Source organism: Nannobrachium achirus, assembly GCF_963921795.1.
Source record: "Nannobrachium achirus genome assembly, chromosome: 10".
In the NCBI taxonomy this organism is placed as follows: domain Eukaryota; kingdom Metazoa; phylum Chordata; class Actinopteri; order Myctophiformes; family Myctophidae; genus Nannobrachium; species Nannobrachium achirus.
Window position 1 is genome coordinate 4,793,101 of NC_137819.1, and position 18,127 is coordinate 4,811,227.

The window sequence follows — 18,127 nt, forward strand, 5'->3', positions numbered from 1 at the left end:
CACTCGGTGCCGCGCTGTGAGCTTGTATATCTGCTATTTTTCAATAGCTAAAGTTACTAGGGCCCCTCCACCTTCGGCCCTAGTAACTCAGTCCCACTACCCCCCCCCCCCCCCCCTTTGTGACGCCCCTGAGGCCGTGAGCCCCACCCCCCTCTGAGGCAGGCCGGGGGAGGGGGACAAACCCAACACTGACTGGGGCCTGGCTTGCTTTTAGCCTTAAATAACATCAACAAATACAACACTCATTTTATCCAGCGCTGGAAACTTTGTACAGCAAATTCTGATTTGGTCTTAAAGCCCCTTTTCCACTGACATGGCCCAACACCACACCACTCCACACCGCCCACTTGTGCCAGGTTTTCCACTACAAGGACCCTGGGTAGAGTGGTGTGAAAGTGGTACTAAACGTGGTACTAAAAAGTATCCAATCCAGAGTAGGTCTGAGCTATAGGCCAAACAGGGCCAAACACTTCATAATGACTGATCACTCACTGACTTTTCATTTAATTATAAAGCCCCTTTTCCACTGGCCCAACACCACACCACTCCACACCACACCGCCCACTTGTGCCAGGTTTTCCACTACAAGAAACTGGGTAGAGTGGTGTAAAAGTGGTACTAAACATAAAAAGTATCCAATCCAGAGTAGGCCTGAACTAGGCCAAACAGGGCCAAACACTTCAATGACTGATCACTCACTGACTTTTCATTTAGACCACCAGGATATAGTTGTGATACATGATAATAGATTCTATTGTGTTATAACCACTATTATAATCTATTAGTGTATTATAGTTATCATAGTAATGATAATGTACAATACTTTATAGTGTATTATAACCACAGTAATAATCCATTATAGTGTATTATAATTTAGGATAGTTGTAATACAATTTTATATCGTATTATAATCACATTTAAGGGTCAATTTGTTTCTTACCGATAGGGGTAATTTTGTGAAATGGAAAAAGTCGATATTTTTATGTGGTGTGGTGTGTGCTAAAGCTGCAGTCCCTTTTCGACTGCAGCTTATTCGGCTACAGTCTTTTGAATTACACACATTTAGTCTTAAGGCTCATTTCCACCGGCAGCGATAACGATGACGATAACGATTTAAAAAAGTGGGTTTTCAATTGAAGTGGATCGGCAGCATCCACCCAACACCGATAAAGACAACGATAGCCGACAACTACATCGTTAGGATCAACAACGATGTGGTTAAGATCACAGTGATATGGAACTGGGTCTCTGACAAACAGCTCGCGATGCGCACTGAGCGAGCGGCTGTTGTTAATTGACGCCTCTTCACATTGATGTCCGATAACTTTATCGGACATAAATGTGAAGGCATAATTATCGCTGTGATATTTTATGGCTATCGTCATCGTTATCGCTGCCGGTGGGAATGAGCCTTTAGTCTTATGACATTGTTTAGTCTAGTCTAGTCTTAGTTTTAGTATTTTAGTCTTAGTCCTGGTCTTAATGCAGTTTTTTAGTCCAGTCTTAGTTTTAGGACTAAATATCAAAGTCCTTATAGAGCCTCGCAGCGGAAGTGGTTTACTGGTGCCACGTAAAAATCGTCATTCATTTTCCCCATAGACTTTTACACAACTATTTATAACAATGATGTTAAGCCTAGAACCAAGCCATCCAGGATGGCAGTGGGTGAATCATGACCATACAACCTTTGATCCTATGTGAAAACATAGTTGTTTTAATATTGCATTATTTGATATACTACATTTAATAGCTACCCTTTGTTCTGCGATTTTCAAAATGTTCTTTTCATAGAAAAAAAAAGGTTGTATGGTCACGATTCATCCTGGATGGCGTGGTTCTAGGCTTAACAAACATAATTGTTATAAATATATTTTTGTAGAAGTCTATGGGGAAAATGAATGACGATTTTTAAGTGGCACCAGTAAACCACTTCCGCTGCGATGCTCTATAGTCTTTTAGTCTTAGTCTTAGTCAACAAAATTAACAGTGGCTGGAAATAAGTACTCAAATAAAAATAGTAGTAACTAAGTAAAAGACCTGTAATCAAAATCTACTTGAGATAGAAAAGTACGCATTATGCAACATTTTGCATAAAAAAACCTTTTGAAAATAGAGATCTACAAGCTCACAAATAGTCACATTGTGTACGAATGTGTTCCATGTGTACACTCTCTTTGAGTTACAGACCTTTATTTGATTCCAAGCTATCAAATATGGTACCAAATGGACCTGTGATCAGTGTTGATTTCGTCGACTAAAACTATGATGAAAAATGTTTGTCGACTGCGTTTTTTCACTGGCGAAAACTAAATACGCTGTGATGACTAAAACTAAGACTAAATATATTGACAATTTCGTCAACAAAATAAAAACTAGACTAAAACGCTAGGGATCGAGGGACTAGTGGAGAAGAGAGTCATTCTATGTTTGGTTGCTCTCAGGTGTTGTGTGCTGAAAATAGCCGTCTACAAGCTCACAACGTGTCGCAGCGCGACGCGTTGTGAGCTTGTCGATCGTCTATTTTCAGCACGCAACCAAGTGTAAAATCAGCCATTACGATGCCATCAAGGCCTGCCAAAATACATTTTAGTTGACTAAATCAACTGTAGATTTAGTCGCCTAAAATCTTGATATTTAGTCGACTAAAATCAGACCAAAACTAAAACTTTTCAGGTGACTAAATAATGACTAAAACTAAAAGACATTTATTTAAAAGACTATGACTAAAACTAAATCAAATGCTGTCAAAAACAACACTGCCTGTGATTTGGCTCCTCTTTCATCCCCACAGAGTTCTTGGAGCATTTGTAAACACATGACCAGGGGGTTTCTAAGCAGTTTAGTTGTCTCCTGCATTGTATAACATGATATCAGATGTGTGTAATCTGTAGCTGCAGTACTAGGGGATTCCTCAGTCATGTAGGACGTTAAAGCTGCAATCCGCAAGTGTCATGTTTCCTATTTTGTAACTGCTATATCAAAATCAAACCCAAGTTTGAAGTGAGCGGTTGTGTGTGTGTGTGTGTGTGTGTGTGTGTGTGTGTGTGTGTGTGTGTGTGTGTGTGTGTGTGTGTGTGTGTGTGTGTGTGGTTCATTACAGGGTTGCACGTGTGTGTGTGTGTGTGTGTGTGTGTGTGTGTGTGTGTGTGTGTGTGTGTGTGTGTGTGTGTGTGTGTGTGTGTGTGTGTGTGTGTGGTTCATTACAGGGTTGCACGTGTGTGTGTGTGTGTGTGTGTGTGTGTGTGTGTGTGTGTGTGTGTGTGTGTGAGAGAGTGTGTGTTAGGGCATTAACGAAGAAGTCGACAAGTCGACTACCACCAGAGAAGTCAAAAGTAAAAAAAATATATATATTTTCTATTGTGAAAATAGCAGATCTACATGCTCACAACGGCATTGTGAGCATGTAGATCGGCTATTTTCACAATTTCTGCCTCTATATATTTGACAATTTGGACAATGTTTAATTTGACATTTTAGAGGTATTAAAATACCTTAAATTGTCAATTTAGAAATGTGAAGATACCCTCTACACACTTAAACTTCATGTTGGTTTGTTTACAGTTATATAAATAGAAATAATTGGGGGGTCGTGTGTGATGTGATGACATCATCAAACGATAAAGTCGACTTCAACCCAACTTTTTACTGAGTCGAGTAGACTTGCAAAAATCACAAGTCGTTAATGCCCTTGTGTGTGTGTGTTTGCGTGTGTGTGTGTGTGTGTGTGTGTGTGTGTGTGCGTGTGCGTGTGTGTGTGTGTGTTAGAGCTGGGATCGGGCCCATTTTTTCTGTCCGTTCCGAACCCGTGTCCGACACGAGTCGACGTCCGAGCATTAATCATGAAAAATCGTCCGACCCGAGCCGAGGCCCGAACCTTATGTTTTCAACACTTTTTCGCCTCGTTTCTTTTTCTTTGAGGAAGCCACTGATTTACACTCACTAGCAAACATGTTATAATGTGCAGTGAGTGCATGCAGTGTGCCTGCTTGTTACCCTTAATAATATTAAGCCACATTGTGGCTTGTGAAAGTGTTTTAGATAATTACAACTGTTAATAAAGTATTCACACACAATGAACCTTTTCCACAGTTCAATCAATATCAAAATGTATTCAGTCTTACCAGCATAGACGAATCTCCACAAACTCCAGTCCACAACAGCGGCCTTGGCCGTCTTTCTTAATCAAAAACTATTATTAATCCAGCCATTATGGTTTATGGGTTTACCGTTTTAGGCTTAGGCTACATTCAACATCGGCCTTTTTAATTATGTACAATTGTCCATAATGTCCACGAACGAACGCAGCAGCATGGATGAAATTGACTAGTTGTATGTAGCAGCTTACAAATCGAACTATTTACATTAATCCAACCATTATGGTTTACATGTTGTTATGGAGGAAAAGGATAGAATCCACCATGGACGGGTTCAGCGCTGTTCTTCTCTCTTTCGACGACTCTTCCAGCTGTACTAAAGTTGCGTTCGCTCAAATGTGAATGGTTGTCAAGACAACGCACTGAGCGTAGTCACGTGCACCAGAAAGACAAGGAAATAGCACACACAGAGACGATAGTTGTATCGTTTTACACTTTATTTTCTATAAATCAAAATTATGTCCGACCCGAATCGACGTCCGACAATTAATTGTGAAAATGCGTCCGACCCGGGCCCGAGCCCGTCGGGCTTGTCGGGTCCCGTCGGATTTCGGTCGGGTATCCCAGCTCTAGTGTGTGTACAGGCCCTGCATGTGGTCACCAGCGGCATTGCAGCAGCTCATGCAACGGACTAAAGGTGGTTGCACACTGCTGCGTTTTTCGGGCCGAATATCGGAGTGAATTTCGGATTACGTGAATAAAAAAATCAACCTCACGTTATGTCAGTCACGTTTGCCCACTGCCGCCCGTTTCGCGCACCACTCTGTCCCTTGCTCTCTCTATCTCTCTCTCCTTGCCCTGAAAAACGCATTTCGCAACGAAAAACGCAGCAGTGTGCAACCAGCTTAACACCGCTCAAAATTTATTTTCACACCTGCTTTCTTCGTATTGTGATTATAAGAAAAGAAAGTGTGGGTTTGACTAGCACACTAAGTACAGTATGATGATGATGTACTGTATTACTATTGACCCACATGATGTCCCAGGGGGTTGGAATGAATAATACATAAATAAATAGCAAAGATAACATAGTGGTCTCACTACTCGGACATAATTATGTGCTCATCATTATATAGCCCAATCAGAAAAGGGAAAATTGCAGGCCTCTCCACTCTGCAATTTTCTCCATTTCATGTAACGGAGAAATCAAATAGTTATTCTCTGTAGCCACAGCCATAGCTGTTTTTAAGTCCAATTTGAAAACCTATACATTTATTTAATATTGCTTAGTCTACCACATGATTTATATAGCCTACTCTTTTCTTGTTTTGAATGTATGTATTGTATTTTTAATGCATTTGCAACTGTCAGGTCGCAAGTTACTATGAAAAGCTCCACCGTCTGTCTGTCTGTCTGTCTGTCTGTCTGTCTGTCCATCTGTCTGTCCGTCTGTCCGTCACGTCACACTTTTGCCCCTACTCTATCTCTGTCACCGTTGGCCCTATCGATGCCAAACTTTGCACACACACACACACACACACACACACACACACACTCCTTGAATGGCAAATCACAACCTCCGCCCCTGATTTCTCACATGGCCCTCTTCTAGTGCCACCATCAGGCCGATTTTGCAAAACACATTTTTGGACACTGCTCCTACAGAATTGTGGCCTAAAATCACACAAAGCGGTACACATTATCTCTAAAGTCATGTCATCAACATGGATCTGCCCCATTTCCCATATTCCCTCCTGATTGGCTACCATTGCCTTCTAAAGTTTGTGTATGCGACGTGACGGATTTAGAGAGTCTTACTGGTTTTAAACCTCTTCTTCTTCTTCTTCTTCCGGGCAGGCTGAAGGAGCCTGCAAGTGCAACGGCTGGAAGAGCCAGAATCCCCCTCCGACGCCCCCGCGCACCGACCAGCAGTCCAACGCCGTCAACCTGCAGGAGCCCTGTCGAAGCTGCTCACACACCCTGGGTACGTTGACACTAGGGCATTAACGAAAAAGTCGACAAGTCGACTGAGTCGACTTCATTACACACGTCGACTCCCACCAGAGAAAGTCGAAAGTCGAAGTCCTTTGTACTTTTTTCTATCATTATTTTTGCTCCATGTGTGCGTCTGTACAGCATTCAAACAGTAGGATTGCTTATTGTCAAGGACGGAATGATCCATTATTACAGTGCTACATTGCATTTGGTATAACATGGTTCTATTGTGAAAATAGCAGATCTACATGCTCACAACGCCTCGCGACGCGAGGCGTTGTGAGCATGTAGATCGGCTATTTTTTCAAAATTTCTGCCTTTAATATTTGACAATTTGGCCAACGTTTAATTTGTCATTTCAAATTAAAAAGTCCTTAAATTGACACTTTAGAAATGTGCAGATACGCGCTATACACCTGTTTCCGCGAGAATTTACTGTAGCATTATCTGTCCGCCACTTTCGGTTAACAGCAGACATACAAGCTCACGTTGCGTCCCAGATGCAACCGTTGTGAGCTTGTAGATCACTCTCGGCTGCGGCGCCGGAAGCTGCCGTACACCTTCTGCGCAATGCATGATGGGGTGTTGGAAACTTGTGGATACACTTAAACCTTATGTCGGTTTGTTTACTGTTGAGTGAGAAAACAATGTTGCACATTAGGCTACTCATCCGGGGACCCCCCCAAATAATTTGGGGGGTCCCGACCCACAGGTTGAGAACCACTGTATGGGAAGTATGGGAGTATGGGAAGGTTAATACGACAGCAGAGGGCTGGGGAAGATGGGCAGAGTATATATATATATGGGATAGGGATGGGATGATTTGAAAATTTCATATCACTATTATTGTGACCAAAGAAATCGCCATTTGCAATATTATGGCAATAATCAAAATAACATCCATTATCCTGGGGCGGAACATTTGCCCCCAAAAAATAGCAGATCTACAGGCTCACAACACCCCAGTTAGGATGTCTAAATATAACGTCAGACTTTGGTGCTCTACTATAGCCTCACATGCCCAAAACACGATTAAACCATCATTTGCAATCATTTGTTTGACAGTTAACCCATTTAGGCCTAGAATTATTGAATGCTTTAACCAGTGAAAAATAGCAGATATACATAATATAGATCTGCTATTTTTGAAAAAGTCGTGAAAATGTGTGCAAATCTTTGAATATATGTATTTTCAAAGCGAATGTTTGTAACTCAGATTTTGCTTATGGGTGGTCCCTGGAACAGTGGAACTAAATATTTTGAAATGGGGGTCCGTGGCCAAATAAATATCATTTTGGGGGTCCTTCACATGAAAAGGTTTGAGAACCACTGACATAGTAGTCTTTCGAGAACAGACTAACTGAGCTCCAGTTAAGTGACAAGGACCTTTTCTTTGACGATGGCTGGACAGATTGCTGACATAGAAACATAGGTCAAAAAATCTTAGAAGGATTCAAAAGACACTTATAGAATCGGGTCAAAATTCGAATTTTTCACGATTTTTCAAAAATAGCAGATCTACAAGCTCGCAGCACGGCACTCGGTGCCGCGCTGTGAGCTTGTATATCTGCTATTTTTTTATATTTAAAGCATAAAAGTCACATGCCCTTATTTATTTGATATTTGATATGCCATGTGCAACTTCAAAGCCGACAACAGAAATGTAATTGTCAACGACAAAAACACAATTAAATCGTTAATCGCCAATTATTTGAGTGACAATGAATCGTCATGTAAAATGTCATATCGTGACAGTCCTAGTCTGACCAATCAAAGACAAGCCTATCCTCAGCAAAGCGCCATTATTATCACACACATCATAATCAATAGTAGCCAGTAGGGCTGTCACGATATGACATTTTACATGACGATTAATTGTATTTGTCGTTGATAATTACATTTCTGTTTGGCTTTTAGGCTTTGAAGTTGCATATGGCAGATATGATACATAACCTAAACACACAAATACATTACTGACATATTTGACAACATACATACTTAAAAAATAACATTGATAGTGGAAATAGTCGATCTACAAGCTCACAACGCGTCGCATCGTGAGCTTGTAGATCTGCTATTTCCACTATTTCTGACATTTTTCAACATTCACGATTATGACGATTATGACAAAATGATTGCGATAATGTCAAATAATCACGATTAGACGATTATGTCATAATTGTGACAACCCTAGTAGCCAGAGGATGTTCTTTTTCCACCGCCCCGTGTCTCGTCTTGTGTACCCAGATTTGAGCCAAGAAAGGGCCAGCCTGACCCCAAGCATTCTGTTCTCTGCAGGGGCGTCACACCAAATTCTGGGCCCTGGGTACAAGGATTCACTGTGGGCCCCCCATGAATGTTAACTATTGAAAAATAGCAGATGTACAAGCTCACAGCGCGGCACCGAGTGCCGCGCTGCAAGCTTGTAGATCTGCTATTTTTGTGAGATTGTGAAAATGTGTGCAAGAAACCCATGTTTCTATGTCAGTGATGCTCAACTTCTTTGTGTGAAGGACCCCCAAAAGGATATGAATTTGGCCACGGACCCCCATCTCAAAATATTTAGTTCCAGGGACCCCCCAAGAAGCAAAATTTTAGTTACAAATGTTCGCTTAAAAAATACATATTCAAAGATTTGCACATATTTTCACGACTTTTCAAAAATAGCAGATTTACAAGCTCGCAGCGTATTCTTCTAGGGCCCCTCCACCTGGGGCCCCGGTAACTCAGTCCCACTTTCCTACCCCTTGTGACGCCCCTTGTTCTCTGCACACGATCCCACTCGGCCAAAGATATCCGGCTGTTGCTTCCTGCGTTATTTGGAATTTCACATGAGTTCTGGGCGGAGCCACTGCGAGCGCTCTACACTTGAAATGTTGAAATCCCATCACTCGGCCTGTGTCCAGTCTTGTAGAGTCACACTCATGTTAGCAGTATGGAATATATACGTTTTCCCTAACAAACACATCCATCGCAATTATCTGTGTGACAATTCTTTTTGTATACTTAATTGTGTCAAAACATGCACATCATAACATTCTTCAGAACTTTTAACATGTTATGTCCTTTTTTTTTTGTTTTTAACTCATTGCGTGCCAGCACCCTCTAGGGGCCAAAGAATGCCAGTGCATCTCTCATAGGCGAGCGCTTTAGCTTCCATGACTTCAGCTGTCAGGACCTCACGTCCTCACGTTGATACACAGCATGGAAATGTCCCGGATGGAGATGCTAACAGAATGGCCATTCCCATTTTTTCATCTAAAAGATCATTTTTGGGCGATTTCGCCGTAAAGAAACCTCGCGCCGCTTTCTCAAAACACAAAAAAGAGATATAAGACTTTAAAGATGTTGCCTTTCATTGGATTAGGCGGAGATTGGCGATTTCGTTCGCAAACTACGGCCGGCCGGGACGTTGTTAGCTTTCGGCTAGTAGCTACAAAAATCAAGCCAGGCTTCAGAAGGCCTCTTATCATTTTATTCATTTTCATTAAATATCCCGGACTAGTTCGGGAGAGGCACCATGGAATACGTCGCGCCGCCTACAATGAACATTGGGTGAACATTGGGGAGGGTCTTAACTTTATTTTAAACCATTTTCAATGGAATATATCGTCGGACAGAGTAGAATGGCTTGCTGGCTAGCGGCTAGCGAGCCGGGACCACCCACGTTGCTCCAAGCAGCTCGGGGTAAGTAAAATAGCAAATAAAAAATTGTTTTTGATCCAGAATATCCCGAACTAGTTCGGGATAGGCACTAAATGAGTTAAGGACATTTTGACACATTTTTATGTATTTTTTTTTTTCTTTTTTCCCCACCACCACATAGAGCAAAGAAAAAATCCACACAAAAACTGTAAACAGAAACATTACAAAAAAGAAACTGAAAAAGAAAAAAAAGAGGAGACTTTGTTATGTAATTGTCATTTCATTAAAACAGAGAAAAAGCTGCTATTGTTTAAATTAATATTTATATCTAGAATACTTTAGGTTTGAATACAAAAGGGAAAAAAAACAAGAACCAAAGGAAAAAAACAACAACCTTGAAAATTAAAAAGACATGTTTCCCCTATTTAAGACAGAAGGGGCCCACCTTTTTTCGAAAGCATTTTCTTTGCCATTAATTTTATAGGTCACCTTTTCCATAAGGTACATGTCCTCTGTTTTTTCCCACCATTTCTCTACCTTGGGAGGTTCCATACTTTTCCAACTCCTTGATATTTGCTTGAGCGCTGTCATTCTCAAAATCCAAAAGAGATATAAATCTCGACTTTGCAGACTCTGGGGGCGTGTTCCAAGGAGTATATTATGATTTTGTAAGTTTAAAGCTCTCCCAAATATTTCTTCTATTGTTTGTGTGACTCTTGACCAGAAGGTTTGTATTTTGGGGCATGTGACGAATACATGGGTGTGACAATTAATCGACAATTAAACGGCCCTAGGCCAGGGGTCATCGATATGTCCGTACGCCAGGGGTAGGCAACCTTGTGCACGTGTGCCAACATTGGCACAGGGGAGGGTAATGACTGGCACACTGGCATAAGTGTGAGAGATTGTGACCTCCCCTCATGTCTCTATACACATGACATGCTAAACATATTCCTACATCTATTCAACTCCTCCTAACTCTGACTGGTAGGGAGGGATTCTGGGAGATAGGAGACAGATGTGAAAGAAAACATTTCTAAAGAAGAAGAAAAAAAGGCTGTTGTGTATGTACTGTATGTATCAATCAAAATCAGTTGGAATATTACATTTTGATAATTTTTGTCATAATTAAACATTTATGTGGATAGATACTGACTATGAAAATGAAAACATGGCACTTTGTGTCAAAAAGGTTGCCGACCCCTGCCGTACACTGACACACATGTATCCGAGGCAGTAGTGGTGCGCGGGCCGACCCGGTGCCCCCACCCGCCCGCCAACCCGCCCGCCAGCGGGTGGGTGGGTCAAGGTTTCAGACCTTTTCAGGCGGGTGGCGGGCGGGTGGGTTATCACCACTCTCACGTGCAAAAAATAAATAAGAATAATCACCTGTTCTTATTTGCCTTTTATTCTTAATAAGAGTAGGCCTATAAGAACAAGAATACAACGTTTGAATACGAGCACGCACGAGCGAGCGAGTTTTAAAATGCGCCAGAGAGGAGCGAGGTTTCTCCTGCGCACCTTGGTGCGAGGACCGTCCCAATTGGGGCCGCGAACAACATCTTGCCAACATTTGACACAACGTGAGCACAGCAGAGAAGATGCACAAACAATTCAGCGCGTGTCGCTGATCAGGATTTCACTTAAATGTCTCTGAGCTCTGACTCTCTGTGATCCACACAAGTCCGTTTATAGCTAAATACTTTGTGTCGGTTAAGTTGTATAACCAGCCAGTCAACGGATACGATTTGAAATGCAACTTTCACAAGTGAGGCGGATTTTTTGACTGAATGAACCAACCACGCTCACCTCGAGTCGCTCCCATCTCTCCAATCTGGTGATTAATCAATAACCAACAGGATTTAATATTGTCCGTCTTTTGCTGTCTGTTTAAAGTGCGAGGCGCTGTATAAATATGATTTACATAAAACCGCCATTCTTACCCCGACGATGCCCGGCGTCCGGCGATTAGAGAGAATGAACGTCTTTGAATTAATGTCTTTTAGGCTAAACCCCAATTTGAACAACACGTTTGTTTATTTAGCCCATGACAATATTGTGCTACTGTAAACCTTTCTGTAAAGCGACTTTGGGTACTTAGAATAGCTGTATATAAAGATGAGCTATTGTGGAGATGATATACCATCTTTTTTTTAAATGCGGGTTGCGGGGCGGGCGGATTCGTTGATTTGTATATTGTTCTGCGGCGCGGGCACGGGTGGGTTACGTTCCGTGCGGGCTGTGGGTCGTGCGGGTTATGAAAAAAACCTCACCCGCGCAACACTACGAGGCAGTCACCGATGTTGTATATCTGTGGAAAAAATTACATTTTGCCAAAAATCAAGGTTCAAGGGGGCACGATGCCGCAGTGGTTAGTGCTTCGCCTCACAGCTAGAAGGTCCTGGGTTCGATTCCCGCCGGGGGACGCTGTGGGCACTGGCGGCGTGTTCCTCCCTCCACGTCATCAGCGCCAACACCCTAGGTGTGGTTGGCGATAGGGCCTTTCTGTGTGGAGTTTGCATGTTCTCCCTGTGTCTCCTAGGGTTGATAACCTCACAAAAACATGCACATAATCCTGGGATCAATAATGCCTCCCCCTGGCCAGCCGGGGCGCCTGATGGAGGGGAAAGGGACTGGTTGGAATAACGTGTTCCTTCCACGTGCCACGTCCAAACCAGGGAAATCTCCACTGTCAGGTGAAAAGAAGCAACTTGGACTCCTCATGCATAGAAGGAAGCATGAGGTCAGTCCGTTGTCTCCCCAGGCGCAGCAGAGGGAGAGCAGAGCCCAGGATTACATAGGCAATTGGCACTGGGTGAAAAAACGGGTTACAAAATCGTGGGATAAAAATTTAAGTCAAAAAAGAATAATCAAGGTTGTACTTTATTGTTACGTCTTTTGTACAGGTACATAAGACAAAACATATTGCAGACAATGCAGTTGTATATATAAAATATAAATAAATATAAATAAATAAATAAAATAAAAATGTCCACCACAAGCCAGCATGGCGATGGCGCGTTATTTGGAAACGCACATGAGTTCTGGGCAAACCCCGCCGATGGAAGCTTTTGATTGGCTGAACAGGAGCTAGGGAGCGCTCCTTTGTGTTTGCTTGGACCGCGCGGCGGTGCGACCACCTAAACCTAACCCTAACCCTAATCCTAACTCTATCCCTAACCCTAACCTCAGTAAAACTATGCCTAAACCTAACCCTAACCCTAACCTTATTAACCTCAGTAAAACTATGCCTAACTCTAACCCTAACCCTAAACCTAACCTCACTGAAACTAACGCTGGTGAGTAACTAACCTGCCGATGGGTGTGAAAACAAACGGCTCCGCCCAGAACTCATGTGCGATTCCAAATCAGGCGGCGAGCGCCCCTGCCCTATACGTATGCCTTATGTCTGCCCCTGTCCGCCCCCTCCCTCTGGCCACTAGGGGACCACGTGACCCACCTGGAGAACGTGTCGGAGGAGGAGATGAACAGACTGCTGGGCATCGTCCTGGACGTGGAATACCTCTACACCTGCGTCCACAAGGAGGAGGACGCAGACACCAAACAAGTCTACTTCTCCCTCTTCAAAGTAAGAGCTCTGCCGATAAAGGAAAAAAGTGATCCAGGCACTCAGGTAAAAAAGGGAGGAACAAACTTTATTAAAGTCTAAAAGCCGACATGTTTCGACCAGAAGCTGGTCATCATCAGGGCATACTGACTCAGTATGCCCTGATGATGACCAGCCTCTGGTCGAAACATGTCGGCTTTTAGACTTTAATAAAGTTTGTTCCTCCCTTTTTTACCTGAGTGCCTGGATCACTTTTTTCCTTTTGATGAATTGATCCCGTCGATTTTACTTGATTTTACTATTCGTATTCTCCGAAGAGCACCTGGTTTTCTCTCTCTTTCTAAGAGCTCTGCCGCACTGCAAAAAAAAGAAAAAAGAAAAATATTGTCACTGTCTGGCCAAAACCTCTTAACTCCATTTTTTTGGGCATAAATCAGGGCTATTGAACACCTTTTACGTCTGCGTGTTGGTTAAAATAATATTGAACCAATGGAAAGTAGTAAAAAGTGCTTGGGACAAAACCTAACTCCACGCTTTCTGCCAAACCAGCGAACTCCACCCGATTGGCCCTCTCTATTTTTCATAAATATGTGCTATTGAACACCCTTTACGTCTGAGTGTTGGTTAAAATAATATTGAACCAATGGAAAGTAGTAAAAAGCGCTTCGGTCAAAACCTCCTAACTCCACTTGAGCTCATTTTCGGAGAGTTAGGAGAGCAGAGATATGATCCTTGTCAACAAAATGCACAGTGCGGTTGTATATCGTTCATGTCGGGTGGAAACCTTGTATGTCTAAAAAACGTTCGTTTTGTATCTATCATTAAAAAAAATGATTTAAACTAGTGAAAATAGCAGATCTACAAGCGGGTTGTGTGCTTGTAGGTATGCTATTTTCACTAGTTTTGTGCGACAGTCTTGTATAGTGAAGCTGGGCTTTACAGGGGAAAAAGTACAATTGTGAAACTTGGCGATACAAGCTTTCTGCCCGATAGTGACGATATAAATGATCAACCAGGCTTTCTGTTGCCGCCCGAGCTTACATATCAGCTTGCCTGACTTTGGATTAGCAGGGCAGCGATGAATGCGTGGCGATAATTCGTTTTATCACCTATCCGTGCGTAGCCTTGTTTATTTAATAAGACGACGAGAAAATCAACACAGTTAATAATTGATTAACACAATGTCGTAGTCCATTTATACAGTCCTGTTGGGACTTACTAACAATGTCGGGAGAGAGTTCGCTCAGGCCACAGAAGTTGTTGATGGCTTGCCTGTTTTTTCTTTATTTTTTCTTTTTTTGAAAAAGCCATCTATTATACAGTATTGCTGTTTCCCGTTATGTATTGAGGATCCTTTTGTGCATAGATAAAGTCCAGTTTCTCTTTTACGGTTAATTGTGCCAAACACTACTTTTCAAATTGATTGATTGATTGAATACATTATTAGCTGTTCACAGAAAAAAAAGCACAGGAAAGTACAGTTCAATAGAAGGTCTGCAAAGGTTTTCAAAGTGGGTGCTGCAAGATCATTTGATAATATTTTGAATTTATTTGGACACTTTATTTGGATACAAAAATATTATTTAGTATACTTTTAAACTTGAAGTACAAAGTTATTTTCAGTCAGTTCTAACCAAAAAATATCTCAACGTTTTCCTCGCAACATAAGTGGCGTTTCCATAAACTTATTCGAGTTAGGGAAGCGAATTATCAGAAATGCGCTTTAAGACAAAGCGAATTTAGCCCGTTTCCATTAAACTGGTGAAATGCGATTCTTGGGAGATCCTGCCTGGGTCTGTCTGACCGACCTGCTGTAAACACTTCCCGCGGGCTTGCACACAGTGCACATAGCTGGGATGGGGCTGAATTTTTCAGACCGAGAGACGTGAGGGCACTGCTGTGACTCGCTGCACACGCATCCCGATTCCCGACCCAGAGCCAGTCGCGACGCACCGCCGCGGAGAAAGTGCGGCCGGCGGGAGCACAGAGCAAGCGACCCCGGCCGGGGCGCCCCGAGTCCCCGAGCCGAGGCGGCCGCCCCCCCCGCCTGGTTGAGTCCTCCGGGCAGACTGCATCCTGCAGCGTCGCAGATGCGAGCTTGTACGGCCACTTTTTCCACGCGCAACGCGGTGTGATGACGAAGGGTCACTCCGTGTGTAACAAACGGTTTGTTTTGTGGGCTAACGTTATACAATGGATGTTAATTAAGCGGCGGGGGAAAGTGTTATAGGAGGACGATATGGACCAGAACGTCATATTTTATTCGCATTTATTGTCTGACCCGTTTCCATTCACTTAATTTATTCGATTAAGCCTCAAAATCCTCCTCCTCCAAGCGGATAATTTATTTTGCGGATAATGAAAGTTTATTCGCATTTTGAAGTGTTTCCATAAAAAGATTTTGCGAAAAAGCCGTTAATGCGCAAAAAGTAGCTTTATGGAAACGCCACTATAGTCACTAAAATATCATCGCTGTCGGGCAAAAATCTCCAAGTTTCAAATGTGTACGTCTTTTGGTAAAACAAAGCCCTGCTTCATCATACAAGACCGTCGCACAAAACTAGTGAAAACTGAAAACAGCCGATCTACAAGCACACAACGCCTGCGATGCGAGGCGTTGTGTGCTTGTAGATCGGCTGTTTTCACTAGTTTAGTACATTTTATAGATAAATACAAAACGAACGGTTTTGGACATACAGGTGGAACTCCACAGGTAAAATCCACAAGGTGGATCCACAAAGGAGAGTAGTCCACATCAGGGGAACACATCCACACGAAGGGAGACAATCCAATCACATCATCAAGTGAAGGCTCTCAGGCAGGGCCAAAACAAGAACCAACTTTCAAGCTACGTTGTGAGCTTGAAAATCTGTTATTTACGGGGACAACAAAGTGTAAATCAGGCTTCACAAGGAGAAGAGTTCAGTTCAGCTCAGTGGCTTGTCATAGCGTTTGAACTGGGGTCATTTTAGTTACGGGACTGCATGGTGCTCTGATGAATCATTAAGCCTTTTAGGCTTAGAATTATTGAATGCTTTAACTATGTAAGGGATAATGAATGGCTCCGCGGTGAATGACGATATATAACAGACCGACGGCCTGATAACTCAGGCCGAAGGGATTACCCGGCTACTAAATAAATTAATAATTTGACTCAAAACTAAAAACAAAACAAAGTATTTCCTTGTTTACAGACGGCTGGAAGTGTTCCACAAGTCTTGCGCTGGGCGTCCTCCCAGCGCGACACGGTCGCCTTGGAAAAGTGACTGATTAGATAGAATCCATTTTCTGACACTACGTCGTCTATTTCTGGCTTTCAATATTTTTAAAAACATTCTTGAGAGCAACGTTTAGTTCTAAATGTCGCTGTGTGTTTGTTAACATGGCTCTAAATGTCGCTGTGTGGTTGTTTACATGGGTGACATGTTGGATACAGCACAAGATTCACGCAGTGCAGCTTGACTGCAGCAGGTGCTCTGAGTCTTTGATTAGACAGTGGTCTGTTATAAGGGGTTTTCAAAGTGGGTGACGGGGCACCCTGGGGTGCCGCGACGGCAGTCCAGGGGTGCCACGAGATCATTTGATAATTTGGAATTTATTTGGACACTTGAAGAAATATTTAGTATCATTTTAAACTTGAAGTATAAGTTATTTTCGGTCAGTTCTAACCAAAATGGCTATTATGTCAACGCTTTCCTCGCAACATAATCACTAAAATATCGTCACTGTCAGGCAGAAATCTTTGTCGCACAAAACTAGTGAAAACAGCCGATCTACAAGCACACAACGCCTCGCGATGAAAGGCGTTGTGAGCTTGTAGATCTGCTGTTTTCACTAGTTTAGTACATTTTATAGATGATAAATACAAAAAGAAAGGTTTTGGACATACAAGGTTTCCACCCGACAACGACGATATGCTATAAATATAAGGTGCCGGGAGTGAAAATTATAATGTAGGGGTGCCTCGGATTAAAAAAATATTGACGGGGTGCCCTGAGACAAAAAAGTTTGGAAACCCCTGTGTTATAGAGCGGAGCGGTCTGTTATCCAGAAATAACAGACCGCTGATTTCAGCAACTGACCAGTCAGAATCAAGCATTCAAACAAGCCGGGTAATAATGAAAAATAGCAGATATATAAGCTCACTGGGATGGCCAAAGGCTGTTCGTTAATGGTAACGATTGCTGCTCACCTGATTATTAATTGCTTCTCTTCTATTTGTCCCTCAGCTGCTGAGAAAGTCCATCCTACTGATGGGTAAACCCACGCTAGAAGCACAGGAGAGTCCTCCGTTTGAGAGACCCAGCATAGAACAGGTAAGCTAACGAAAGCCAGAGTTGATTCCGTTGACTCAAACAGTGGGTTCTCAACTTGTGGGTCGGGACCCCCGGGGGGGGGGGGGGGGGGGGGGGGGGGGGGTCACCAAATTGTTTGGGGGGGTCCCCAGATGATTAACTTAATGTGCAACGTTGTTTTCTCACTCAACAGTAAACAAACGAACATAAGGTTTAAGCGTATAGAGGGTATCTGCACATTTCTAAAGTGACAATTGAAGGACTTTTTAATGCCTCTAGAATGAGAAATTAAACATTGGACAAATTGTCAAATATTAGAGGCAGAAATTGTGAAAATAGCCGGTCTACAGGCTCACAACGCCTCGCGTTGCGAGACGTTGTGAGCATGTAGATCGGCTATTTTCACAATAGAACTGTGTTATACAAAATGTAATGCCTCAACTCTTAGTGCTCGTCAGGGTAGGGGGTCCCCAGTTAAAATATGCTTATTTTGGGGGTCGCGGCCTGAAAAGGTTGAGAACCACTGGACT

At 42.7% G+C, this 18,127-nt stretch overlaps 1 protein-coding gene across 2 annotated transcripts in view; it reads left to right on the forward strand.

The window, feature by feature from the left end:
• kat2b (K(lysine) acetyltransferase 2B) overlaps positions 1 to 18,127 on the forward strand; it is a 67,523-nt gene that overhangs the window by 1,382 nt on the left and 48,014 nt on the right. For both annotated transcript variants that reach the window (XM_080735075.1, XM_080735076.1), the window contains exons 2-4: positions 5,952 to 6,078; positions 13,178 to 13,323; positions 17,532 to 17,618. In XM_080735075.1, coding sequence (XP_080591201.1) covers positions 5,952 to 6,078; positions 13,178 to 13,323; positions 17,532 to 17,618 — 360 coding nt within the window. The remainder of the gene's footprint in view (positions 1 to 5,951; positions 6,079 to 13,177; positions 13,324 to 17,531; positions 17,619 to 18,127) is intronic.